At 39.7% G+C, this 27,338-nt stretch overlaps 1 protein-coding gene across 2 annotated transcripts in view; it reads right to left on the minus strand.

Annotated features, from left to right (window-relative positions):
• CFAP46 (cilia and flagella associated protein 46) overlaps positions 1–27,338 on the minus strand; it is a 131,864-nt gene that overhangs the window by 82,139 nt on the left and 22,387 nt on the right. For both annotated transcript variants that reach the window (XM_089510221.1, XM_089510220.1), the window contains exons 9-18: positions 27,016–27,117; positions 20,747–20,846; positions 19,962–20,060; positions 19,056–19,246; positions 16,860–17,088; positions 13,869–13,989; positions 3,745–3,868; positions 3,359–3,489; positions 1,859–2,001; positions 673–806 (exon numbers count right to left, since the gene is read on the minus strand). In XM_089510221.1, the coding sequence (XP_089366347.1) occupies positions 673–806; positions 1,859–2,001; positions 3,359–3,489; positions 3,745–3,868; positions 13,869–13,989; positions 16,860–17,088; positions 19,056–19,246; positions 19,962–20,060; positions 20,747–20,846; positions 27,016–27,117 (1,374 nt within the window). The remainder of the gene's footprint in view (positions 1–672; positions 807–1,858; positions 2,002–3,358; positions 3,490–3,744; positions 3,869–13,868; positions 13,990–16,859; positions 17,089–19,055; positions 19,247–19,961; positions 20,061–20,746; positions 20,847–27,015; positions 27,118–27,338) is intronic.

Consider the following 27,338-nt stretch of genomic DNA (forward strand, 5'->3'; position numbering starts at 1 on the left):
AGAGCTCTGGTGCCACAGTGAACTACAATTTCCAGGATTCCCTAGCACTGAGCCAGGGCAATTAAAGCAGTCTCAAATTGAATTATTTCTGCAGTGTGTTTTGGACCTAAGAGAGGATTTGCAGAATGTAAACTGTATTAATGACTGTAATAAATCTCTGCAAAATTAGTATTTAGTGAACAATCATTCTGATTCTAAATTCTTCTACACCAACAGGCGCAGAAATGTGTTGGCTTCAAAAGAATCTCATCTTTATCTCTTAGAACAAGTATCTCGAAAACTGAAAAGGAAAAAAAAGCATAACTATTCTGACATTTCATTACAGACCCCAAACATTGTTGTCTCCTAATCTGTCTCTTTTTGTATGGTTCTGTTTCAAGGTGTTCCATTTGGAGTGTATTTATAAACTACTGTCATGTAAGCTATTTCAGTGCTACGACTTATAGCAAAAATGTAATACTAATAATCAAGCAAATTCTTATACTATTATACAAATTTGGAAATTAGATATCAGTCTTTGCCACTAAAACACTTACAGAAAAATTGTAAAACACAAAAGCTCATACATAAAATTCAAAATTTAGTCACATCTAATTGGACTAAATTTTAAGGGCCAGTTGCTTCAAAAATAGGATAAAACAAAGTAGGTATAAATTCTTCAAACCAGCCTACCTATAACTATTCCACTCTGCTTTATGTCCAGTTTCTGGTGAAGCGTGTCCTGAAGAGTGCGGGCTTGTATCCACAGGGAGGACAGGCTGATCATTGAGCTCAACACCTTCTGTTCTTAGTAAATGAATTGTAGCCTAGAAACAGATGCACAGAAGAGCCAAAAGTGGTATACCGCCGCCGATACTAGAGTTACAGACTGCAGAGCATCCGCACGCTCCGGAAACCTAGCACGTGGCAACGGCAGTGTCCCGTCCACACGGGCGCCACCATGATGATGTAAACAATGCGCACTATACAGATGTTGCTGTGCATCGCTTATGTCATGAGTGCGCCAATGGCGCACTCATGACATCCGCATGGCATCAGAAAAAGAACCTGGTTTTTCCAAGTTCTTTTTGGGGCGGAGGGATGCCGCACAGTTTGGATGCTGCGGCAGCCCTCCAGGGGAAAACTAGACGCCTGCAGCCTGCCCTGACAGGGAGGTATGTACCAGGCCTCTGTCTCTTAATCTGTCCTGTTTTGTATGGTTCTGTTTCAAGATGTTTCATTTGGAGTACTGTCCTGTAAGCTATTTCAGTGTTACAATTTATAGCATAAATGTAATACCAATAGTCAAGCAAATATCCTCAGAATGCCTTAACTCTAAAAAGAATATAGTTAATATTTAGAAAAACATTTTAATCATAGAATTGTAAAAGAACGCTAACATTAACATTAACATCAATGATAAACTATTGGTATTGTTCCAAGGTAGTTCATAAAGCTGAAAATGGGTTTCAATCCAGGTTCACTCATCAGAAGAGAAAGATCCATAAATACTGTATGAGGAGAGCCTAGAAAAGACAATATTCTTGCTAAAATACCTCAAGTATGTGAAAATGATATCTCAAAGTCATGCCAGTATGTGAATTGTGACTTTCCATGTTTCCACCAATGGGAAGGGTAATAGAACAAAATCCTGTGATGATTTAATTAACAAAAATTCCATTTACATTGCAAACTGGATTTGTACAAGTGATGAAATAACATGAGCAGGTTCCCCCCCCCTGCTGTTTTTATGACCTCTTTTCTCATAAGAAAGCAACCATCTGTAGTAAGTTAGTATAAATGAAGATCATTCATTTATGAGCAACCAAGGGCAGAATGTGATTAAAAAATTATTTTGACAGCTGTATAATTTACTAACCTCTGCGTTAATGAATCTCACTTCTGCTAAAGTTCTCAGTAAATCTCTTTCCAAAGAGAAAAATCTAGTGGGAGAAGGTGATTCTCTTTGTACATTTCCTTCTTGATCCTCGTCTAATGTTCCCATACTTTTCTTCTTGAATACTAAAAGATAACTAAAGTTTGTTATTTTAACAACCTCTGGATATCTATCTGCTTATGTAAAGATTGAGAATAATAAAACCTTGGTTTTCAGATGAACAGCCTCTGTGTTTTTTTTAATTAACAATTTAATCCAAGAATACCTCCAGGTGAGATTTTTATCAGGTAATAGTTGTTTCCCATTCACCAGTTTTTAAGGGAGGTCAAGACAATGTTATTTATTTGTAATCCTCTTGTGTCTTCCCACAGTCTTTTTCATCTTTTTCTTTTCATAAAAACTGGTTAAGGAGGAAAAGATTGTACTAAATATGCAATACCTTTTGTCTGACAGCAGTAGGAGATGTCCATCTTATAGCACCTTAAATAGCTTTTCAATTATTTTTAAAAAATATCTGTGTTTTAAATAGTGTTTTAATGGTTTTTAAAAAGAGAAAGAATGGATAAACTACCATCATGTTACAGATTACCAGTATTAACATACAGCAATCCATAAATTCAATCTACAGCTCAGAAAGTAACATTTAAGTACAGCATAGAACTGGGTTGTCAAGCCTTGAAATCATAATAACAAAATAACACTATCTAATCAGGGCTTAGGAGCATAACCCTTTGATTCAGGAGGTAAGATCCAAAACAGGTGTGTCAGAACAAAGAGAAACTGGGCCATAGGAAATCATGATGAGGAGACAAAGGTCAAAAACACACTGCAGAAATAATTCAGTTTGAGACTACTTTAACTGCCCTGGCTCAATGCTAGGGAATTCTGGGAACTGTAATTTTGTGAAACATTTAGCTTTTCTGTCAGAGAGCTCTGGTGTCACAATAAACTACAGTTCAAGAATTCCTTAGCACTGGCCAGGGCACTTAAAGCAGTATCAAACTGGATTATTTCTACAATGTGTTTTGGACCAGAATCAAACAAGAATTTAGTGGGTGTGGGAACAGCACCCAATGGGTTTTGGAAGGCTCAGAGATAAAGACCAGAACAATTTAATTTTTTCAGGCAAGCTTTTGACAATTTAATGGTGTGGAAGTAGGGCTTTTTACCATGTAGGGCAGGGAAAGGCAACAAGAGAGACTAAGGAGTCACATTAGCTCCCCAGGAGATGTTACAGAGCCACATTTCTCTCACTGACAAAGAGTAAAATATGTTTTTTGTCTTCTATTCATGTGAGGAATAACACTATCAATACCTAGCTAAATAAACAGCTGAAAGGGGAAAGGAAAGCTTTGTCTCATACTTTTTCAGCAACATGTTTTATCCTCTGCTCTTCAAAGAAAGAATTTTTCTCTAAGAATTTGCTTAGGAGACACCTGATGAAGTAATATTACACATAAATAAATGAATATTATGACTTACATTTTCTGCGCTTTGATGCCTTTGTGGTTTGACAGTCATCATACAAGAGGCAGAATCTACATGCAGCTCGACACACATCCCATACACCTTGTTTTCGTGCTGTTTTTGCTATTTCTGACCAAAGTTTAACTCTATACAAATGAAAAAAATTACAAAAAAGTTCAATTACATTAGAAGATATTATTATTATTATTATTATTATTATTATTATTATTGTTAACCTTTATTTATAAAGCGCGGTAAGTTTACACATCAGAGCAAAAATAATGTGGCAATGCACTCTTATTAAAAGGATATGCCACCTTTCTCCCAGTAGAGCTGTAGAATTTTTTAGTAATATATTCTTTTAAAAAAACAAAGCAATGCTTCTCTATGATGATAATTACCTCTCTTTTTCATTTTCATGTCCTATTCTCTTCAAATGCCCATCCGCTTTCTCTACACTTCTGATGTGGTGCTCTGCTTTTGCACAGAGATAACTAATTTGACCCTTACTTTTACTTGAAGCAACTAAACAGGAAGGGAGAAAAATTTAGAGACTTTTGCACAACATGCACATTACTGGCACAGTAATTTCACTAGACTATCTTAGCCACTGAATGAGCCATTTTAGAATTAAATTACTATTATCTAAGAAATAAATCATTTGAGACAAGCAACGAAGGGATGAAAGACAAATTCCTATGAAAAATATACAGCATCTTCACATCTTCTAACATTATACAAACTATTGATGCTATTAAATATAAACCCAGTGAAGAAACAATTTGTAACACATCTCAGTCTGTATGCAAATCAATCTATCTATCTATCTATCTATCTATCTATCTATCTATCTATCTATCTATCTATCTCCTGCCTTTCTCCCAAAATGGGACCCAAGGTGGCAAACATATATAAAACATAACAGTTAAAATTGTACAATTAAAATCATAAAAATATAAAAATAACAAATAGAAAGTTTAAAAACATACAGAGTTAAAATTAAACAGTCCAAGTCCAACCCTCTCATCTCCCAATAAAACTAAGCCTTCCAGATCTCAAAAGGCCTGTTTAAACTGCCTACGAAAGGCCAGCAGTGAGGGGGCCAGCCTAGTCTCCCATGGAAGGGAGTTCCACAGGGAAGGAGCAGCCACTGAGAAGGCTCTCTCTTGGGTCCTCGCCAGGCGAGCCTGGGATGGTGGTGGGACCGAGAGAAAGCCTTCTCCTGAAGATCTTAGGGTTCTAGGTGGTTCATATGGTGAGATACGGTCTTTCAAATAGTCTGGACCTAAGCCGTGTAGGGCTTTATAGGTCATAACCAGCACTTTGTATTGTGCTCAGAAACGAACCGGTAGCCAGTGAAGCTGTTTCAATACAGGAGTTATACGCTCCATGTAACTGGCTCCGGTCAACATTCTGGCCACAGCATTTTGGACTCGCCGAAGTTTCCGAACAGTTTCCAAAGGCAGTCCCACGTAGAGTGTGTTACAGTAGTCCAAACGGGATGTAACCAAAGCATGTGTCACTGTAGCCAGATCTGACGTCTCAAGGAACGGGCGCATCTGGTGCACAAGTTTTAATTGTGCAATTGCACTCCTGGCCACTGCTGAGACCTGGGCATCCAGATTCAGACTGGAGTCCAGGAGCACACCCAAGCTGCGAGCCTGAGATTTCAAGGGGAGTGTAACCCCATCCAGCTCAGGCATAGCCCCAATACCCTGATTTGCCTTACGACTGACCGGGAGCACCTCTGTCTTGTCTGGATTAAGCTTCAATTTGTTTGCCCTCATCCAGTCCACTACTGACATCAGACACTGGTTCAGCACACGGCCAGCTTCCTTGGAATCAGATGGAAAGGAGAAAGAGAGTTGGGTGTCATCTGCATACTGATGACACCACGCCGCAAAATTCTGGATGACCTCTCCAAGCAGTTTTATGTAAATGTTAAACAACATGGGGGACAAAACAGAACCCTGAGGGACTCCACAGGCCAGCGGCCAAGGAATCGAACAGGTATCCCCCAACACCACCTTCTGGGTCCGCCCCTCCAAGAAAGACCGGAGCCACTGCATAACAGTGCCCCCAAGCCCCATCCCAGAGAGGCAGCTCAGAAAGATACCATGGTTGATGGTATCGAAAGCCGCTGAGAGAGCTAACAGGACTAACAGGGACACACTCCCCCTGTCCAGTTCCCTGCGAAGGTCATCCACCAAGGCGACCAAAGCCGTCTCTGTGCCATAGCCAGGCCTGAAGCCAGATTGAAATGGATCTAGATAATCTGTTTCATCCAGAAATCCCTGGAGCTGGGAGGCCACCACTCGCTCCAGAACCTTGGCCAAGAATGATATATTAGAGACTGGCCGATAGTTGTCAAGAATGGTGGGATCCAGGGAGGCCTTCTTCAGTAATGGCTTCACACACAGCTTCCTTTAGGCAGGATGGAAATTTGCCTTGCTGCAGTGAAGCATTCACCACTCCCTTTACCCACTCAGCCAGTCCCCCTCTAACTGATTTCAAGAGCCAGGAAGGGCTAGGGTCAAGTATGCATGTGGTGGCTCTCACTTCTCCAAGGATCCTATCCATATCCTCAGGCTGCACAAATTGAAACTTATCCAATCATATGGGACAAGCAGGCACTATGGTTACATCCACTGGACCTGCCTCAACTACAGCACCCAAGTCAGAGGGAATCCAAGTGACTTTGTCTGCAAAGTGTCTCGCAAATTCCTCACAGCGAGCTGTCGAGTGGTCTTTGTTTTCTTCTTGGGGGCCAGAATGTAAAAGGCCCCTGACAATTCGGAATAGCTCTGCTGGATGACACTGTGCAGACGTAATGGTGGCAGAAAAGTATAGTTTCTTAGCTGCCACCACTGCCATGGCATAGGTTTTCCAGTGGGTTTTAGCCCATGTTCGATCGGATTCACTCTGAGTCTTCCGCCATAGTCTCTCTAGTCTCCGCCCCACTCATTTCATCACCATCAGTTCCCTTGTAAACCAAGAAGCATGTCTGGCTCCGCTTCATGTGAGGGGACACTTAGGGGCGTCCTGTCGAAGCCCTGGCCATTTCCCTATTCCAGAGATCAGCCAGGGCTTCGACAGGATCACCTGCCAAGGTAGCAGAAAACTCCCCAAGAACCGTCAGGAATCCCTCCGGATCCATAAGTCTCCGGGGCAGACCATCTTAATCGGCCCTCCACCCCTGCAGAGGTTCTGAGTCCCAGTGAGTCTAAACCCTACCAGGTAGTGATCAGTCCATGACAATGGAACTACTGACAGTTCTTCCACTCCCAGATCACTATCATCCTGCCCTGAACAGAAAACGAGGTCCAGAGTATGTCCTGCTATATGGGTGGCTCCAGATATTATTTGGGACAACACCATGGTTGTAATGGCAGACATGAAGTCCTGAGATGCTCCTGACAGAGCAGTCTCTGCATGGATGTTGAAGTCCCCTGGGACAACAAGCCAAGGGGACCACCGCAGAGACTAACTCAGCCAGCTCAGGCAGGGGTAAATATAATATTAACACTGGATATTTTAGTGTGTTAATCAGACAAACCCTAGTTTTTAAGGTGAAGAAAGGGAGGCAGAAAGAAAGAGGGATGGGAATGAAATCCAAAAATATCTGACACAGAAAGTAACTTATACTGTCAGAGACACGATACAACAGGGAAATGAGCTGAGCCCTCAGGTGGGAAATGACTTAAGCAACATAGACATGTCAAATGTAGATTATGTCAGCAGTCTAATGACACAGCAGTCATATTTTCTATAACCAAGCTAGATAAGGCTTTCCTACAAAATATGATGAGGCAAGACACTGAATAGTATCAGTTATGGTCCTTGTCATAGCTATGACTGAATAAGCTTTAATTTGACCCTCAAGCAATGTACCAGGATATACAAATAAAAATACATGGACATATAATGATTTTTTAAAATAAAAAAAATGATGCATCAGATATTTCTAGAAGAGTAGGCATCACAGAAATGAAAAGATCCACTAAATCTTTCAGTATAACATTTAGTATATGCCTACTCAGAAGAACTTTGGTTTGTTTCAATGAGCTTATTCCCCAATAAATGACCATAGGATTACATCCTTTACCAATAATCTTCCCAATTGAAAAATGATTCACATAACTGCCAAAAATAGTTACAGATAATACATTATAATTATACACTGTGTCCGATACACAGAAATATTCATTATAAACAGACAAACAAAAAGAATCTTTCTGTGCATTCACTTGGGTAGTTATTAATACTATTCATGTTATTACAACATGTTCCAAAACAAAAGTAGTTCATTCTAACAAGCAGGAAATACAAGTCCACTCCACACAGGGTTGCACCTTTAGGGTTTCTTGAAAAGATAATTTGTACACTGGGAAATCCTGAGTTTCCCTCAAACATGTTTGTGAATTAGTGTTGTTTTGGGCACATAAGGACCATCAATTAAACTAGTACTATACAGTTGTCCCTCCCTTTTTGTGGACTTGGGAGTCCGTGGTCTTGCTCTTCGTAGGAGGGACAAGCGGGGAGGGCCGAAATGGCGGTGTGCGCCATTATTTTCAATGGGACTCAAATATTTGCAAGGTTCCATTTTCACAGGGGAAGGGGTTGAACAGATCCCCTGTGAATTGGGACAGGTTATTGTATCTTTTTTTGTTTCTTAGGGTAGTGTATCTTAGGGTAGTGCTATACATTACACAATTGCTACTGGGATGTGGTGGCTTAGTTGTTAAGATGCCAATTCTGATGATCACAAGATCGGAAGGTCGGCGGTTTGAGGCTCAAGTGCCGCATGATGGAGTGAGCTCCCATCACTAGTCCCAGCTTCTGCCAACCAACAGTTTGAAAGCATGCAAACGCAAGTAGATAAATAGGTACCATTTCTGTGGGAAGGTAACAGTGGTGGGGTACAGACCGCCAAAAAGAGGCACCTCCTTGGCGCCTCTCTCTGCTGCGCAGGAGTGCCACAGCATACAAATTGTGCGGCGCTGCTGCGCAGCAAAGGAGGAGCTTCCAAAAGCGGCTTCTTTTTGCGGTGCCGCAAAGCGCCAAAGACAGCATGGTTACGTTGCAGCTGCACAGCGCCATTTGGAGGTGGTACAGCTGCAACGTAATAATTGTGTGCACCGTATGTATGGCGCTGCGCAACTGCGGCACGTGCATGACGTGCTAGGGTTGCGGGGCATGTGCACGCGCTGCCCCAAGGCAACCCTAGCATGTCGTGGATGTGCCACAAAGGGCCCATCTGGACAGGGCCGCGTTCTCTGCTGTTATGCTGGCCACATGACCACAGAGTTGTCTTCAGACAATGCTGGCTCTTTGGCTTAGTAATGGAGATGAACACCACCCCCTACAGCCAGTTACGATTAGACATTCATGTCAAGAGGAAACCTTTACCTTTACCTTTAAACTAGGAACAATAGTGTTAAACCAGTTTTCACAGCAAACTATATGTCATATGTGTTATCTATATGACATGTGTATTATCTTTAAAGAAGCATGTTCCTGCATCTGTCAACATGTATACCCATATATTATTTCTTTAATTTACATATTTGTTGTAAAAAGCTTCCTTGTGTCATATGGAGCAGCCATGCACAGTGGTCCCTTTTTTCGGGTTGGATATATTACAACATACTCCTTTTATATTTTTAAAAAAACATTGATAATGTGGGTTGGCATCCTCACAGGCAATTACAAAGTTGTAAGCTAAATCTATAACCTCAAAGCTGTTTGGTATTCACATTTATGACTGTGGCATCATTATCACAACCACAAATACTCAGCAAACCTGGCTTACCGAGCCATACTGAGCAACAGAATTCTCTGGCACTGGAAAGTTAAGTGATGAAGGATGATGTGCCCATCCCCCTTGCACCAGCAAGCAGCATTGTGACAAGAAAGTATGACAGGACCCCACAAGTGTCCCAGCTTTTGTTCACTGCACTGCCACTTACTGGTGGAAAGGGACTGGTCATGAGCATCCTTCAGCACTCAGTTTGCCAGGGCAGCAGAACTCTGTCCTTCAGTAGGGCTGTCTGGATTTTAAGGTAGATTCTGGGGTTGGATCAGCAGATAGAGCATAACCACAACATTATACGTATGTGTCTAATGTAAGATCTCACTGTGATTTCAGATGCAAAATTAGTAAACTGAAATTTAATATGCTGGAATTTGGAACTTAACTGATAGACAACATGGGTAGATCCGACTGCTCTAAGTGTAGCTAAAAGAGTCATATTTTTAAGTTTGGAAAAAAAATAGGCACCATGCTTTGTTCAATGGTCACAAAATCCTATTGCTTTTTATCTGCACAAATGTAGTCTACAGACATCAAATACCGTATATACTCGACAATAAGTCAACCTCATGTATAAGTCGAGGGCAGGTTTGGGGGCAAAATTATGGATTTTGATATGCCCCATGGATAAGTCGAGGGTAAAACTTGGGGCCACATAAGAAAGGATCTAAAGGATGAAGCAAAAGAAAGCAATGCCAAACAACTTACAAAATTCCAGAAGGCATAACTGTTTGTACTCATCCTAAAAGCTGGATAGATGAGAGGAAGGTCAGTGCTTCCAGGACAGATTATACCTTGCCTTTCACCAGTGCATGGTTCCTTTTTTAAAATTAAAAAAGTTAAAGTACAGTACTAACATTGACCCATGAATTAGTCGACCTCTGTTTTTGGGGTCAATTTTTTGACAAAAATTTCTATACTTATGCATGAGTATATACAGTACAAGTAAATATTTTTGGATATATGGTCAAACTTATATTAATGTATATGCCTTTGATATCCTATGTAATTCTTCCCCCTCCCTTTCCACACTCTCCCTTTCCTTTTTCTTTCTTTTTTGTGCATTTATGTTTTAAAAGGCCTTTAAAAACATCCATCTAACATAAACACATTTCAAGTTAAAAGTGTTAATTCCCAAGGCATTCTTACCTACAGCTGGACGTAAAGCTTGTAAAAATTACTTTTTGTACTCCAGCTCTCAGAATCCCCTGTCTGGGGACTTTTGGAGGTTGTAGTCCAAAAAAGTAACTTTTTCAAGCTCTGGCCAGATACTCAAAAAATACTGTACCAGCATATCTGTGTGTGTGGTGATTCAAAAAGAATGGTGCAAAACTGAATAAGCTTTACTTCTGCACCATTCTTTTTTAATCACTTACTGTATATCTCTCTCTGTGTGTGTGTGTATGTGTGTGTGTGTGTGTGTGTGTGTGAGAGAGAGAGAGAGAGAGAGAGAGAGAGAGAGAGAGAGAGAGAGGTGGTGTTTTGAGCTTCAGCTCAGGGTTCCATTCCCTGCTTGGTCATGTAAACCCAATGGTGACTTTGGGCAAGTCATACACTCTCAGCCCCCAAAAACTCAGTGATAGCTTCACCTTAGGACCACCATTAGTCAGAAATGATTTGAAGGCACACAACAACTCTTTCTCTCTCTAAATGTAACTGTAGTAAGAGGATAAATAATTGCCATACAGGTTTAGATTCATATTTCATCTAGTGCAGCATTTTGTTCTGTTCCTAGCAATGGTCAGCCACATGCTAAGAAAACTAGGCATTGCTTTGCACATGTACTCCCCAGTGCACAGCACCCTAGGACATTTTGATTTGTGCAGGCACCATATGACAGATTGCAAGTGTTGCCTTCTCCAATACTGTTAATGCTAAAAGAGGGTGGCACACCATTTAAAAGGACAGTGGTACAGAGAAGAAATTACCCTAGCAAAAATCTCCAGGTATTATTCTTGAAACAATATCACAAAGCCCTTAAACAAGCCATCCACTCTTCCGGCTTCCTGGGATCAATTCAAACATAAAAAGCCAAAGGACTGGATTGTTTGAGGGGCAAAATAATAAGAACAACAAATGCAATATCATATGGTATAGACACATTGGTTTCAAATTCATTTTGATAAAAGTGTTTCTCACAGATGTGATATTAATTTGGACTACTCAGCTGTGCACTGCTCCACCTGCAACAGCACACAGAATGAATATAGATAAAAGGCAAAATAATTCCAGCAGGTCACCATTGACTTTTTGAAAAACAGCACATCAGTTTTATACAATTTATCCATTAATTATGCATCAGTGGCCCTCTGTAAGATCAAGAGAATTCAGGCAAGTCACTGCAGGTTAAATGTGATACAGATAACTGATTCAATACATTAGCTAAGTAATTCTGTTGCAAAGGAAGATGACTATTTTATAGGAAACAAGTGTTCTGCTATGTGATGTGGAAGTTTAAAGAAACACTATTTTTAGTCTTGAAAACATACATTTTCTGGCAAAGAATATTTACTCCAATTAAAGTTCTAGTGTTTACTTCAATTAAAGCTCATCTCTAATTTATGCAAAAAGTCTATTAAATGTTCACTAAAAAGCTTTTTATCTCTGAAGACTTGAGGGATTAAAGTTTTCCCTTTAGCAGTAAATTACCAAAAAAAAAAAAAAAACACCCTTATACGGGAAAAATTTTAAAACACTGAAAACTTTACTCAAACATTAAAGGCAACTAGCTCTTAAGTTATTCTTAGACATGAATAGAAAATCCCAAATATCATCTCCCCTCCTTTTGACTGGAACTGCTTTGTTCAATGATACACAGAGATGGAGGTTAGAGGCTGGGAAATAGTACCTTCGCTGTAATGTCTTACCCATAAAGACTGTTTCATATTTTCCTTAATCCAAAATTCTACATGTAAATGAAGAGGATATTCACATTACCTTTTATTTTCTATTGCTTTTTCACCTTTTGCTTTTCTCTGAAATTTCAGCAAAAAATGTTTAGGGGATTTTTTTTCAGCTGCATCACATTTATATATTAGCAACAGGACTCAAAGAAATAGATTCAAAGAATACTAAACTATCAATGTGCACAAGAAAAGTCTTTGCATCTTCTTAGGTCCTTCTGAATACTAAGAACCTCTCTAAATTAATATGTAATAGACTTCCACAAACTGCAGTACGACCCCCATATTCACAGGAAAATGTTCCTGGACTTAAATAATAAAATAAAAATAATAAAATCTTTATTTATATCCCGCCCTTCCAAAAAGATCAGGGCGGCTTACAAGTGCGAACAGGGCACAAATACAAGTTAAAAACATACATAACACAGTATCAATACAAGAATAACAATAAAAGCAATAAAAAAGCCCCATTAGCCCATCCTCATGGCCACGGAAGAGGAGGGAGGCCCGCAGGATGTTTAGTCGGGGAATGCCTGCTTAAATAGGAAGGTCTTAAGATCCTTCCTAAATTGGGCCAGGGTAGTAGATGAGCGGAGCTCGGTGGGCAGCGTGTTCCAAAGGGCAGGGGCAGCTGTGGAAAAGGCTCTTCTAGAGGTAGAAGCTAGCCTAGCCCCTGGCACCTTCAGCAATTGCTGCCCAGATGTTCTGAGGGTGCGAGGCGGATTGTACGGGGAGAGGCGGTCCTTCAGGAATCCTGGGCCCAAGCCATTTAGGGCTTTATAGGTAATAACCAACGCCTTATATTGAGCTCGGAAGCGTATAGGCAGCCAGTGAAGATCTTTAAGTATAGGTGTTATATGGCTGGTCCTGGTCGCACTAGTGACCAGCCGGGCTGCCATATTCTGTACCAATTGGAGCTTCCGAGTTTGGTATAAGGGTTGCCCCATGTAGAGTACATTGCAGAAGTCTAATCTCGAAGTTACCAGGGCATGTACAACAGTTTCTAGGTCCCTCCGGTCCAGGTATGGGCGCAGTTGGCGGATCAGCCGAAGCTGATGACAGGTGCTCTTGACCGTCGCATTCAGTGGAAATGCAAAACTTACAGTGGAAATGCAAAACTGCAGATCATAGCAAACCCTATCAAAATGAATAGGTCATCCAGTGCGACTCTATGATTAAACTTCACCTGAAGCATACCATAGAACAGTGCTTAGAGGACCTAGAAAAAGCCTAGAGAGAACATATATTTTGGATGTGGGTAAGTGAAACTGTGGATACTGGTCCTGCAGATGGGAGGCACATACTTAATGTCCTATCTCTTGTTTTGAAATGAAATAAACCATTCTAAATGCAGCTGTTCATCCTGTGACATGTGGACAGCAAGAGGGAAAGTGATCTTTCTACTCTGAGGTACCATAATGCATGGTGAGCAGCATGGCAGGAACTGCTCTGAAAAAAATATAGATCATTCCCTCCTCTTCTTTTAAATGGATTTCTGATAGGACAAAGAGGATTTCCAATTTATTTGGCATAAAGAACTCAATGGACACCATCTCAGAGTGAACTTGTATTCATGGTAATCAAACTGCTTGCCAGAAGCAAGGTGCTGCCACATATGGGTTTAGAAACCAGCCATTACTAGTGGAACACTCATGATTATCCTGTCGCTGGCACATAAATACAGTTTTATTAAACTCATTCTATTCCTCCACATTCAGGGAAGTTGATCACTGAAACCAAACAGTTCTTCATACTAGGAAAAAATTAGCAACACAAGATTGTCTGTTTTGCCAGCACTGAAAAATAGTACCTTTAGTTTCATTTTCACTATCAAGGACGATCTGAAATGCCTCAGGGGCTAGTGCACGACCAGCATTCATCAAGAGAGACCGTTTTTTTCTCACGCTGTCTTTTGTTGTTCCTTTTTTAGCCTGAATTTTTTTTAAAAAAAGGATTTGTTACTACACAAATGGGACTTGCAACTATATATAATCAATCCTGAATATGATTGCTCCTGCTTAAGGTTTCAAATGTCTCTATTCTGTCTCTTAGACAGTTTTCCCATTTTTTACTCTAGTGGACACTGCACATTCTATGGCTGTGGAACATGTTCAGTTTTCATTAGGCTTTTGGAGAAAGAACCCAACTCCCTGAAGGATTTAAATCTTTGGTACTTCTGCAGATTTTACGTTCATCAGGTTTCCCTCAAAATATGGATACTTCCTCCTTAGCATTACCCACCTGAATTCACCATCACACAGAGTGGTGGTTTCATGCAAAACAGCAACCTGAGGAAGTGTTAAAACCATAATACTTTAGGGGAGAGTAGTCAATTTCACAGTTCTTAGGCTATAATACTCATATAGCTTCTTACATAGGGTGCATCTACACTGATGCCACTTTAAGTGCTGTGGTTCCATCCTGGTATTTATAGTTTTATTATTATTATCATTAACCTTTATTTATAAAGCGCTGTAAATTTACACAAAGCTTTTAGCCCTCTCTGTCAAATAGAGGTGCCGCACAAAACTACAAATCCAAGGAACCTGTAGGATGAGGCCATGGCAGTTAAACTGGCACCAAACTGCATCATGTCTACAGTATGGATGTACCCATAGTCAGTTTCATACAAATCTTTAGCAAAGAAAAACAATGATGATGATGATATTTATAATCCTCCTTTTCCCTAGTCTGAGACTCAAGGCATCTTACAAAGGTTACAAAATTCAGGGCTATGGTTTCCTTCATTGAGTCAATCCATCAGTGATGCAGTCTTCATCTTTATCTCTTGCCTTCAAACGTACCAATCATTATTTTTGCCAGTAAATCATGTCCTTTCACAGTATGTTCAAAGTATGACAGCCTCAGTTTAATCATTTTGGCTTCTTGGGAGAGTTCAGGCCTGCTCCTTATTTATTTGTCTTTTTGAAAGTTCATGCTATCTGTAAAACTTTCACCTAGAAGTGCATTTCAAATGAGTTGACTTTCTTCCTGTCAGATTTCTGCTGTCAGATTTCATATCCATCCATATCTTTGGAAATATCAAGGTATAGATGACCCTGTGATTCAGTGATATTTCTTTACACATTACATTTGAAGATCTCATATAGTTCATTCATAGGAGCTCTTCGAAGTCTAAGGGGCTATACAGACTGCCACAATACTGGCCAGATTGGGGTCATGGCAATATCATGCTGCAGCCCTGATCCAGCCTCTGGAAAGCGCAAAAACGAGCCACAAAAAGCAGCTCCTTTTTCTGTCCTCCAAGGGGCGCCATAGCCATGGCAGAGTGACTTTATGATGCTCCTTCGGAGCTGCATCATGTAGATGCAGCACCAGAGGTGTGTCATGATGGTGTGCACCATGTGGACCGGCGTGCACCAAAATAGCGCCCTGGATGTGGGGTTAGGGCATCCAGCATGAGGATGCTGAGCCCTGACTCCGCCCACAGGCTGGCATTTGTGCTGGTCTGTATAGGGCCTTAGTCTTCAGATTTCTTGACTATAGTCTCAATTTTGACTTCATTACACAGGCAAGGTATAGAAAATCTTTAACAATTCTGATGTCTTCATCATTAGCTTTAATATTACAGTAGAGTCTTGATTATCTGACATAAATGGGCTGGCTGATAGTCGGATAAGCAAATATGTCGGATAATCCAGACTGTCCCCAATGATGGCGTGCGCACACCCACACTGCCATTGGGGACAAAAGTCCCTCACCTCCCTTGCCCTCCTCCCTTCCTCCTTCCCTTCTCCGCAGCTTAGATTTCCTCAGCCCACAGGGAGTGCACGCACTCCTTGAAGGCTGAGGAAAACCAAGCCGGGAAGGGGAGGACTGGGCGCTCGGCCCAGTCCTCTCCTCTGCAGCTTAGATTTCCTGATCCCGTGGGCACTCCTAAGCTGAGCGCCCAGTCCTCCCCTTCCCGGCTTGGTTTTCCTCAGCCTGCGGGGAGTGCACACACTCCCTTCTGGCTGAGGAAAACAAAGCCACCGTGCCATTATCTGACGTTCCATGCTTCTTTGTGAGCATGTGTATGCACTCACAAAGAAGCACTTGGACATCGGATAATCCAGAACATCGGATAACCAAAGGTCAGATAATCAAGACTCTACTGTATATAAATCTTCCATGATCATTGTTAAATATATAGCATACAGCAAGTTCTTAATGTTTTTCTTTTGTACAAAATGAATGCATTCAGGCCCAATTTGGATCAGATCCACCACAAATAACTAGGGAAGAGTTTGAGCTTTTCATCCTTAGATGTTGTTCCCATCTTATATTCTTCACACTTGTCCCCCAGCAGAGGCTTAAAAAGACAACAATGATCTGAATCCTACTGGTAGTCCCAACTAGAGTAAACCCATTGAATGAGTAGTTGAACAGTGAGTCAGTACTTAAGTAAATCTGATCAGTTCGATGATCTACCATAAGAAAATATTAAAAGCCTGATTAAACAAAAAGGTCTTTGCCTGTTTGTGAAAGGAGAAGGGGGAGGGGATCGGCCTAGCCTTCCATGGAAGAGAATTCCAGAGAGTTGGAATAGCCATTGAGAAGGTTCTCTCTCATGTCCTCACCAAGCTAGCCTGTGATGGTGGTATACGTGAGCTTGGCCCTTTATCTCAACATATATTTTCAAAAATGCTCTTTCGAGTAAGTCATATTTGGATATATTCCAATTCATAACATTGCCAATGACAATCATATCTAGTTGTATGCTAATTCAAAAACATCATCATCATCATCAACAACAACAACAACAACAGCGCTACCCTCTAATAACTTTTCCAGTAGTTACCTGCTCAACCATCAAACTTGCTTGGTCTTCCAGACGCTCCAGTGACTTGTATAATATGGTGTTTAGGTTAAGCCTATGGAAAGCCATCTTAAGGTACTCATTATATTGACCATTGTTATCAAGGTCAATGGCCTTCTGCAAATGTTCCATGGCGGCCTCTATTCTGTCTCCCTTTTCTTCAATGCGAGCAATTTCCATATGAACTTGGCAACGTAATAAAATCAACATGCTATAAAACAGAACCATAACTAATTTTAATCAAATCTGTAAAGATGTTGTCTAAGCTTTCTCGTTAGGTAATGTATATTTATTGCGAATAGATTTCCTGATTCCATGTGTATTAAGTCTGGCAAAACAGAGAGAAAGAGATTTGTATAGATAACTGCCTTTTGAATGGCATCATCATTTTTCAAAGAAGTTGTGTACTTAATACAAATTATCTCAAAACATCAAAATTTGGCAGTTGGCTGGACCATGTGTTGGGAATTGCTCTTTCACATAAACTGACCTGTAGAAGAATGACTAAAGGAGGAATTTAAAAAGATGCATTTATCACTGTCTGGGCTCCTTTCATTGGTTCAATAACTGAGCAAGCTTCAAGTGGGAGTCCACCATCACACCACCAATTATTTCCTGCTTTGTAATTTTAAGGTGATTATGCTATTGAAGGCACATTATATAAGTTTTATGCATATAGCTGATTTTGGAATTAATGTTCATATGACAGTGGGCCCTTGATATTTGTTGGGTTTTGGTTTCCCCCAGGGATACCAAAAATCTGTGGATGCTCAAGTACTATTATATACAATATCATAGTAAAATGGTGTCCCTTATATAAAATGGCAAAATCAAGTTTGGTTTTAGATATTTTTAAAAAATATCTTCAATCTGTGGATGGTTGAATTTGCAGATGCAGAATCTGTGGTTACAGAGGGCCAACTTTACTTGGTTGTGTTGTGATCTGTCATCTTGATTTTTTTTTTGGTCTTGTTTTGTTTTGGGATTTTTAAAAATAAAATACTTTTTTTAAAAAAAATTGGAAAACACTTCAGGTAATCTCATAGGCAGCCTAGCACAAGACAGGTCACTGCTCAACAGTAAAGCCATAGTTCCCTTGTATGAGGGCCAGATATCTGGTTAAAATGATCTGATGCAAAAACATTGCTAAAAGCAGCTATGACTTTGAAGAACTGCTGCCTATTAGAACAATGTATTGAGTTTGATGGACCAATGATCTGACTCAGTATATGGGCTTATCCAGAAAGAAAAAGAAGTCTTTGGAAGTATCAAGACTTTTTCATCTGTTTTTATTTCACCTGCATATTCACACTTTGTATTCAAACTCTTTTTTGGAACATCCCAGGTTTCCCTGTCTCCCCACTAAAGTTCATCCTCATTCCCTTTTCACTGATCACATTTCACATCTAGATTCAGGCAACATCTGAGCAATTCATTTTCAGCTATTTCTTTATTATTACTCAGGAGTAATAGCCAAAGTGCCAAAGTACCTGGTCAATATTAAACTGGTTAAGCCTTAGGATCATTTTTAGTCCTGACATGCCCCCTTCCGTCACTTTATCTCTATTGAATCTGTATCTTGGAAATAGTAACTATGGGCCCAAACAGACAGGCCCAAAGAAAGCTGCTTCGGGTCACTTTGGAGGTATGCTGTTTAAATGATGCATGCATCCTAAGAGGCCGGAAGCAACGCCAAAGCCACGCTCCAGTCCTAAGGAGCAGGACTTTGGCGCAGCTTCTGGCTTCTTAAGAAACTTGTGTCATTTAAACAGCATAACTCCCAAGTGACCTGAAGCAGCTTTATTTTGGTCTGTCTGTTCAGGGCCTATGTTTAACTGGTGCTTACCATTGTAGCTACCTACAGATTAATACAGACTGCCAAGGTGAGATAAATTTCATTTCAGAAAATACTGGGTTAATTTAAACCTACCTGGGAAGTAGGAATGAAAAGTACTTGATAATTCCAGGAGTTCCCAAGAAATATTTAGGAAAGAAGTAAATGTAGTGCCAACATCCAAAATAAAATCAGTTTGTGCCGGAACAAAACTTGAGGCTTTCAGATACTTTTTTCCCATCTGAAGGGGCTCTAAAGTAGCTTCTTAATTCACCCCATACTCATATGAAGTATATCAGATCTTAGAAAACAACAAATTAGAACGTATAACAAAACCAACTCACCTGTCAATCTTCTCTAGAATTTCAGCAATAGCTAATAGTGGTTTCCGTACATAATGTTGCAAGTTGGGCTGCAGCAGTGGTAAGCAGATATTCCACTGAGTAGCACACACTGCCTGAATAACATTAGGATCCCGCAGCCGAATTGCACGGTTTAAAATGAGCTCAAGTTTCTGTATTATTTTCAGTTGTTCCTAGAAGAGCAAATATATACTTTGCTTTTGCTTTCATTATTGAAATAAACAATGCTTTCTTACTGAGGCTAGTCCATACACCACTTAATAACCTGGACAGTATGTTGACAGGAATCCTTTCTCCTTTCTGAGTTTGTGTCTTTCTACTACTTTATGATGAGTCACAGCTCCTTAACAATAGAAATTTCTTCTATAATTCCTCTTCCTGCTAAAAAAACTGCTAAGGGGGAGTACAAAGTCAACAAGAAATTTCTAAAGACTATGTGATTGGGCAATACAGGGTATCTCTGGATCAATCTTTAGCACCAGAAAATGACCCCTGAAAGGTTCTCCAATGAGAACATTATTTCTGCATCATGCCTCTATGACTGTTTGAAGTTTCAGAAAAAAAGAAATAAAGTGAAACTACTGTGCACCCGCGTCAGACACGGGCGCACTGTATGTGGCTTTCAACATACGCTGAAAGCTGCGTGGGAGCACGTGGAGTGCAAGGGGTGGCGAGTCCCATTAGGCTCAATGGGGCATGCACCTGTGGCACGCGTGCACTGCCGCACCATGCACGAGCCCCATTACTTTCAATGGGGCTTTTTTTAACACCGGGGGGAGGGGTCCGGAACAGATCCCCCGCGTAAAAAAAAGAGCGCTCTGTATATATGAAAGAAGGGGGAGGGCGGACCTCTTTGTAGAGAGGTGCTAAAAAAGAGAATGAACATACCTCAACAACATTTTTCGCATATGTTTCAATTTTATTACCAAGTTTCTTGACGTCACAGTCACATTCCAAGCAGTCTAATTCAATCTGTTTTCCCTGATCCTATTAAAACAAACATATTTTCACGATGTGACAGAAACATTTGAGAAGCTTGGATGTTTTCAGGCATTTTGTTATAACATTCTGCATTTGTATTCTCAGAGCCATGGTACCCCAAACACACAGAAATATTGTCACCCAAGTTCCTAAGGGATAGTTGTATTTTTATTCATGAAAAACAATATAGAGGTTTCTGGATCCTTCATAAGCTGTGTGAAGCACTATTTTCAGCTGACCCATTAAATGCACATATGTGCATACACAGCCATTTTTCCCACATAGGTCCTAATAGTCACAAAATACCAGACAATACTTTCTGCGTACCATTGTCATTTGTCTTTGAAATTTTTTTTGTAAATTAAGCATATTGCTTATAGCCTATAACCCAGCTGAGGGAAACAGTACATTAGCCAAATAGTCCTTGCACAACATTCCCATTATTAAAATTTGTGGGTATAACATTAAAAGGAACTTTTCATATTTCACTGATTCCTTACTCTACTTACTATTTGTCCCCCCTCCCATTTCTGATAATAGCAAACATTATATAAGTATGATTGAATGCATTTTCTTTTTATTCAGTGCATCCCTTCACACTCACACATGAGTTTTAAAAAAGGAATAAATCTTCCCACATTAAGGCTGACAACATAATAAAATAATTCAAACAATAGTTTCCTAACACTCACACTAATCTTGCATTTCTTCAGGTCATTTATACATGAACATGCAATAGGAATACAATTTAGTCTTAAAGAAAGTTGACCTAGTTCCATCAACAAAGAAATTCTGCAAATGTAGAAAACAGAATCAATTAGAATAAAACTGATTGTGGCAATGGAATTTACAAGCAAAATACTTAAGTGCTATCTAATAACTGTTTAATCAGAAGTAATTTCAAGAATTATACTTGAACAAACATACATAAGAATGTGGTTGTAAGCGTACACTTTCATATTTCTTACTTGCAGTTATAAGCATGAGATGTAAATGCAGCAAATATTAATAGAATCTGACAGACATTTAGAATAAAATTGATTGTGGCAATGAATTTTACATGCAACAAACCTAAGTGCTATCCAATATCTGTTTAATCAGAAGTAATTTCAAAAATTATACTTGTACACACATACATAAGAATGAAAGGTTCTACTTAACGGTAAATGGTCATTCTGGGATGGCTGGGAAGACCAGTCCACTTAACCTCCATGCGCCTTTCATGAGGCAGGAGTCCAAAATTCCTTTCAGTTAATCTTTTCTGTTGATTTTTCTTTCTGTTTGACTCCTTTCCCCTTCTCCTCAACTAATTTCCCAGCCCTTTGCACATTTCCTCTCTCTCTCTCTCAATCTCTTTAAAATAATAATAATAATAATAATAATAATAATAGGAAGGTGTGGATTGGTCTTCCCTGCCATCCCAGAATGACCATTCATGGTAAGCACAAGCACAATCTTTCATTCTTGGGATGGCAATGGAGACCAATCCACTTAAGCTGGGACATATAAGTCTAATATTTTTGCATTTTGTTCTAATGCAAAACATCCAACGAAGAAGTTTTGACACATCTAAAGTGTGTCAAAACTTCTTCTTTGGATGTTTTGCATAAGAACAAAATGCTGATAAGTATAATTTGCTGTTATATCCTTTTTAAAAAAAGAAATGCATTAATAAAATATGTATCTACAATTTTATCTTCATTTTTCTCTCTGGTGAAAATGACATCTTTTCCTTCTTTATATCTATTTTAGCTCCTAAATTAGTAATTTTTGTGATTGGAAATAATTGAATCTTTTTGTAATTTATTAGGAATCCATGTTTCCCTAGAGGTTCTAATGTTAACTGGATATCTTTTTGTATCTTTGACATTGTTTCTGCTCCTAGCAGCAAATCATCCAAATATGGGAAGAGACGTATTCCTTGATGTCTCAGAAATGCTATTAGAGGCATGAGTACTTTTGTAAATACTTGTGGTGCTGATGCTAGCCTGAATGTTAGTGTCTTGAATTGGTAGTAATTTTGGTTGTATTCGAAACGAAAATACTTTCTACCCTATTCTGCCCTGGAAATGTGCAAATATGCATCCTGAAAGTCTATAGATGTTAGTAAGTCTCCAGACTTTAACCTTTCCTTAATAGTCTGAAACGTTTCCATTTTGAATTTTGAGTATTTACATAGTTGTTCAAGTACTTCAGATTTAATATCGGTCTATAGGTCCCATTGCTTTTTGGCACTGTATGGCCCTGTACAGATGGGCCCTTTGCTGCATGTCCACGACGTGCTAGGGTTGCCTCGGGGCAGCGCGTGCACACGCCCCGCAACCCTAGTACGTCATGCACGTGCCACCATTACGCAGCGTCATACAGATGGCGTGCATAGCGATGACATCGCAGCTGCACCGCCGCCAAACAGCGCTGCACAGTTGCGACATAACCACACCGTCTCTGGCGCTTTGCGGCACCACAAAAAGGAGTCACTTTTTGCAGCTCCTTTTTCGCTGTGCAGCAGCACAGCACAATTTATATGCTGCGGCGCTCCTGCACAGCAAAGAGAGGCGCCTCCCTGGCGCCTCTTTCTGGCGGTCTGTACCCCACCTAAATAACTTTAAATACATCATCTTGTATCTTTGGTGTAATGGAACTTCCTCTATTGCTTGTATTAATAGTAGATGGTTTATTTCCTGTTGTACTATGTTTCGTTTGATCTTGCATTTCAGATTTTGTGAAGGAAGGAATCTTGATATTGGTTTGCTGTTGAAATGTACTGTTTAAGATTTGCAGCACCTATTGGTCTGATGTTATTTGAGTCCACAAACTTGCAAACCTGATTAACCTTCCTCCTACTTCCATCTGTTGTTTGTCAGTATGGATTGCTGCCACTTTTTGAGGCCGTGTTTGTTTAAATGGTAAATTTTGTCTTCCAAATCTATTTCCTGGCCTGCTCCATTGGCTTCTTTGCCCTCTGTACTGTGTTGATCTTCCCACTGACTTATGTCCACAAAAGGAGGTGTTTGTTACGTATGTATTTCTGAAAAGCTTCCTGTCCATTCTCCTCTTCTGCATAGTTGCCATTAGCTGTTTTTTATCCTTGCCTTCCACCAGTATTTACTTGAGTTCTTTATCAGCAAATAACAGTTCTCCAGAGTATGGTACATATGCTAGGTTATTCTGTGACTTCTGGTCAGCCTCTCAATGCCTCAGCCACAGAGACCTTCTAGCTATGGTCATCACTGTGATCGTGTGGGCGCCAAACACCATGGAATCATGGCTTCTATCCACAATATATTGAAGTACTACTATTACTATCTAGTGCTTGATGTAGCACGCATTTACTGATAATCCACTTGTATTTTGAATCTCTTCTACCCACATCAGTGCTGCTCTTGCAAACAGTGAAGAAGCTGTGGAAGCTCTAATAGTGGATGCTGTAGTTTCATGGGCTTTTCTCAATGCTGAGTCTGCCTTTCTTTCATCTATATCCTTCAGAGTTGTGTCTCCCTCCTTGGGTGCTATTGCTCCCGAAATTAAAGCGGCCAATGGTGCATTAATGGCACTTTTAACATTTTCATGTTTTCTTTGGTGAATGTATAAAGTTTATGACTGAAACCTACGTATTTTTTTTTTGTTTGTTTGTACTGATGAACTCCATTCGTTTTCTATTAAATCCTTAAAAATCTCTGGCATAGGAATTTCTTCCTCCTGTGTCTTTTGCTTTTGAATTATTTTTGCTATTTTCATATGTGCATTAGCATTGTCATGTTCAGACTGCATGTGGTGTGCTAAACCTAATGTTGGTAAAACTCTATGCAACAGACATTTGAACTTCTGACTTTGAAATAATCTCACAGCAACTAAATATTGCTCTTCTTCCATGTCTGAATTGTGTTTGGCCATTGAAGATGTTTGTCAGTTCTGTTACTACTGTTTCCTGTAATATCCAGAGACATTAATCGTGCTCTTATGGCATTCAAGATGTTATGCTCTGGGTTCTCTCTGGTTTTCTCATTTATCTTGTCTGGTATATAATCTCCTTGATTTACAATGCTTGCCTGTGTCATTGATGACATCATACTTATCAAATCTAATTGTGTTTTGTTTTGAGTATTTTCCATTACTCTGGTACTTGTTGGCTATACATCCACTGATGTATGTTTTTTCTATTTTTCTAAAGATTTATCTGTTTCGTCTTATATCTATCTATCTATCATCTATCTATCTATCTATCTATCTATCTATCTATCTATCCATCCTTTTTTTTTTTTTTTTTTTACAGATTGGGCCTTCTGTGACTCACCAGCTGCTGACAGTTCCTATGAGCTATCTCAGCACTCTACTGGGGGGAGTTTGCTCTCCACATGGCAGCTTGAGGTGTGAGGAGCCTCTGAGCCACTATGGCAACCATTTCCTGGTCTGGGCTCTTTATTTTCCAGCTGGTTTTATAAGCTTTCTGATTATTATTTTTTTAGCCTTTGTCTTTTTGATTTTGCAGCTTGTCTGGGAATGAACCAAGCAACCGCTCGGACGCAATCCTTTTGGTTATTTTATTTGTTTTTGCCAGTGAGATAGGCATCCAACCAGACTATTTTCCCTGGCTTGTTACTGCCATGTCAGCCAGGTGTCTGCCTGGATTCTGAAGCTGAAATGTCTGTGCTTTTATTTTTTCTGTTGTTGACCAGGCACCTTGACTCTGCCTCCTCCTCTTCATTTTCACTTGAAGTAATAAATAATTTTCTTAGTTTCTTGGTGGGTTTCTTCTGATACCATTTTTAATATTATTAGTTTATCCTTTTCCATTTTTAAGTTTAATTTTATGTCTAATTTTCAAATCTTAAGGAGAAGGTTTGCCCTATGTCTGTACTGTAGGGCAGGAATATTAAAACTGAGAAGAAGGGGAAAGGAGTCCAACAGAAAGAAAGATCAACAGAAAAGATTAACTGAAAAAGAAGTTTGGACATTGGGCGCGAGGGGGTAAAACCCAACTTGAGTGGATTGGTCCCCCTTCCATCTCGAGAATGCTGTTGTAAGCTTACACTTTCATATTTCTTACTTGCAGTTATAACATTAAGATGTAAATGAAATGAATATTAATAGAATCTGGCAGATATTTTAAGAAACAATCAGAAAGATGGAACAATGCTAGCAATCCCTGATTACTGGACCACAGGTTTCCAGTCCTAGATACATTCCTCCATATTTTCCTAGCAGTCCCTGATTACTGACTGGACCACAGGTTTTCTAGTCCTAGATACATTCCTCCATATTTTCCAATTCAATGATGGAGGAGACAGCCAAATGCTGATCTCTCTTATATACCAGTTTACTACGCCTGCAAAGTAGCACACCTGCTTGTACAGCATGCAATGTGGAGTGCATACTAGTTTGTTGTTGTGATCCTTCAAGTCATTTCTGACTTACAGAGACCCTAAGGTGAACATATTATAGGGTTTTCTTAGTAGAATTTGCTGAGAAGTGGTTTGCCCTTGCCTTCCTCTAGGGCTGAGAGAATGTGACTTGCCCAGTGGGCTTCCATGGACAAGTGGGAATTTGAACCCTGGCCTCCCAGTGTCCTAGTCCAACACTCAAACCACTAGTTTTCTCCTCCTCCTCCTCCTCCTCCTTTTTCATATGAAGCAAGGTCATGAAAAAACCCAACCATTCTACCACCACCTATTGGCTTCGAGAACATTACCACTCCTAAGTTTGTTTGTTGCATTTATATTCCACCTTTCTCTTTGCACAGGTCTAAGGCAACAGTCATGATCTATCACAAGACTCTGGTAAACTTTGTTTTTCTCTCCACAGCATCACATTAAAAGATATGTTTCTAGGCTCTCTGGGTCATGAGGCAGCAATTCTAACCTTTTAAAAAAATAAACAGCTAGACTAGGTCAAGCCCAATGTACTGGCTTTGAATAGCACTAGCATGCCCAGTGAGGAAAATCAAAGTAAATGGAACATGGAATTCTATTTATTCTACGGAAGAGTCAGATTTCTAACTATGACCCCATACAGATAGGCCAAAATAAAGCTGATTCTGGTTACTTTGGAGTTATGCTATTTAAATGATGCATGCGTCCTAAGAGGCCAGAAGCCATGCCAAAGCCACACTGCAGTCCTAAGGACCAGAGCGCAGCTTTGGTGCAGCTTCCAGACTCTTAAATACATCATTTAAACAGCATACCTCCAAAGTGACCCGGAGCAGCTTTATTTTGGCCTGTCTGTATGTGGCCAATGTGTCTTTATTTCAGAGAAATCAATAAAACATTATATCACATCTTAAAATTTACTATGGCAAAAGATTTTGTTAACTACAGGTCACACATGAAGGAAAATCCACAATTTTAGGTATTTACCTATTTCTTAAAATATTTCTAACACACTCTCTGTTGTGAGATTTCAGGGTGACATATAATTAAAACAATATAATGAATGTAAAACAATTCCTGACAAAAGCAATGCAAACCTTCAAATAGGATTAAAGCATATTAAAGAAGAAAATTAAAACAAAAAAGGCTTAAACCATGCATATGTATATTTGGGGGGGGGGGGGAGATTAGGCCCCAGAGGCTTAACAAAAATATGTTTTAACCTGGCACATTAAAACAAACAAACAAAACAAAACAAATAGGCACCAAATGAGCCCTCAATGGAAATATGGTGCATAAACAGGGCACCACAGCAGAGAAGGTCTTCTCCTACGTCCCCATGCAATATACCACAAGGATACAGAAGAGGGCCCAGGAGATTTCACATCTCAAGCAGGTATACAGACACAGTATGGGGGGGGGGGGGGAATGTTGATAGTGAATTTACAGACAGATTAAATACCTGAAATTCTGGAAAATACTTTGTGCATCTGATAAAGAAGACTACAGTTCAAAAACTTCAGCATGGAAGTAATATAAACATCAAATATGAACATTTTTTTAAAAATGCAGTTTTGCTAATACATGAAACTTACCTTTCATTATGATTTACTTTCCTTCTGGATCCTTTCAAAAATTCGTATATGTTTCTCAAATCTGTAGTTGCTTCTTGTGGAATCTCATTTTTACTTAACTGCCTGCAATTATTTTACAAAAATATCCAACAATTCATCCTTTTCCCAGAAGTTGAATTTGTGAGTATGCTAATATTCAGACTAAAATCAATTAAAATAAATCAAGGTTAATTTTCTCTTCCTCTAGGACATTGATTTTCATGCTATCTCAAGTGGGGCACTGGAATCCCCCCCCCCCCCCCCAATCTGCCAGGGACTGGCAACATATTTGTCCCCATTGGCTA

Source organism: Sceloporus occidentalis, unplaced genomic scaffold (genome assembly GCF_023333645.1).
Source record: "Sceloporus occidentalis isolate IW3139 unplaced genomic scaffold, rSceOcc1.0.p SCAF_2, whole genome shotgun sequence".
NCBI classification, from domain to species: domain Eukaryota; kingdom Metazoa; phylum Chordata; class Lepidosauria; order Squamata; family Phrynosomatidae; genus Sceloporus; species Sceloporus occidentalis.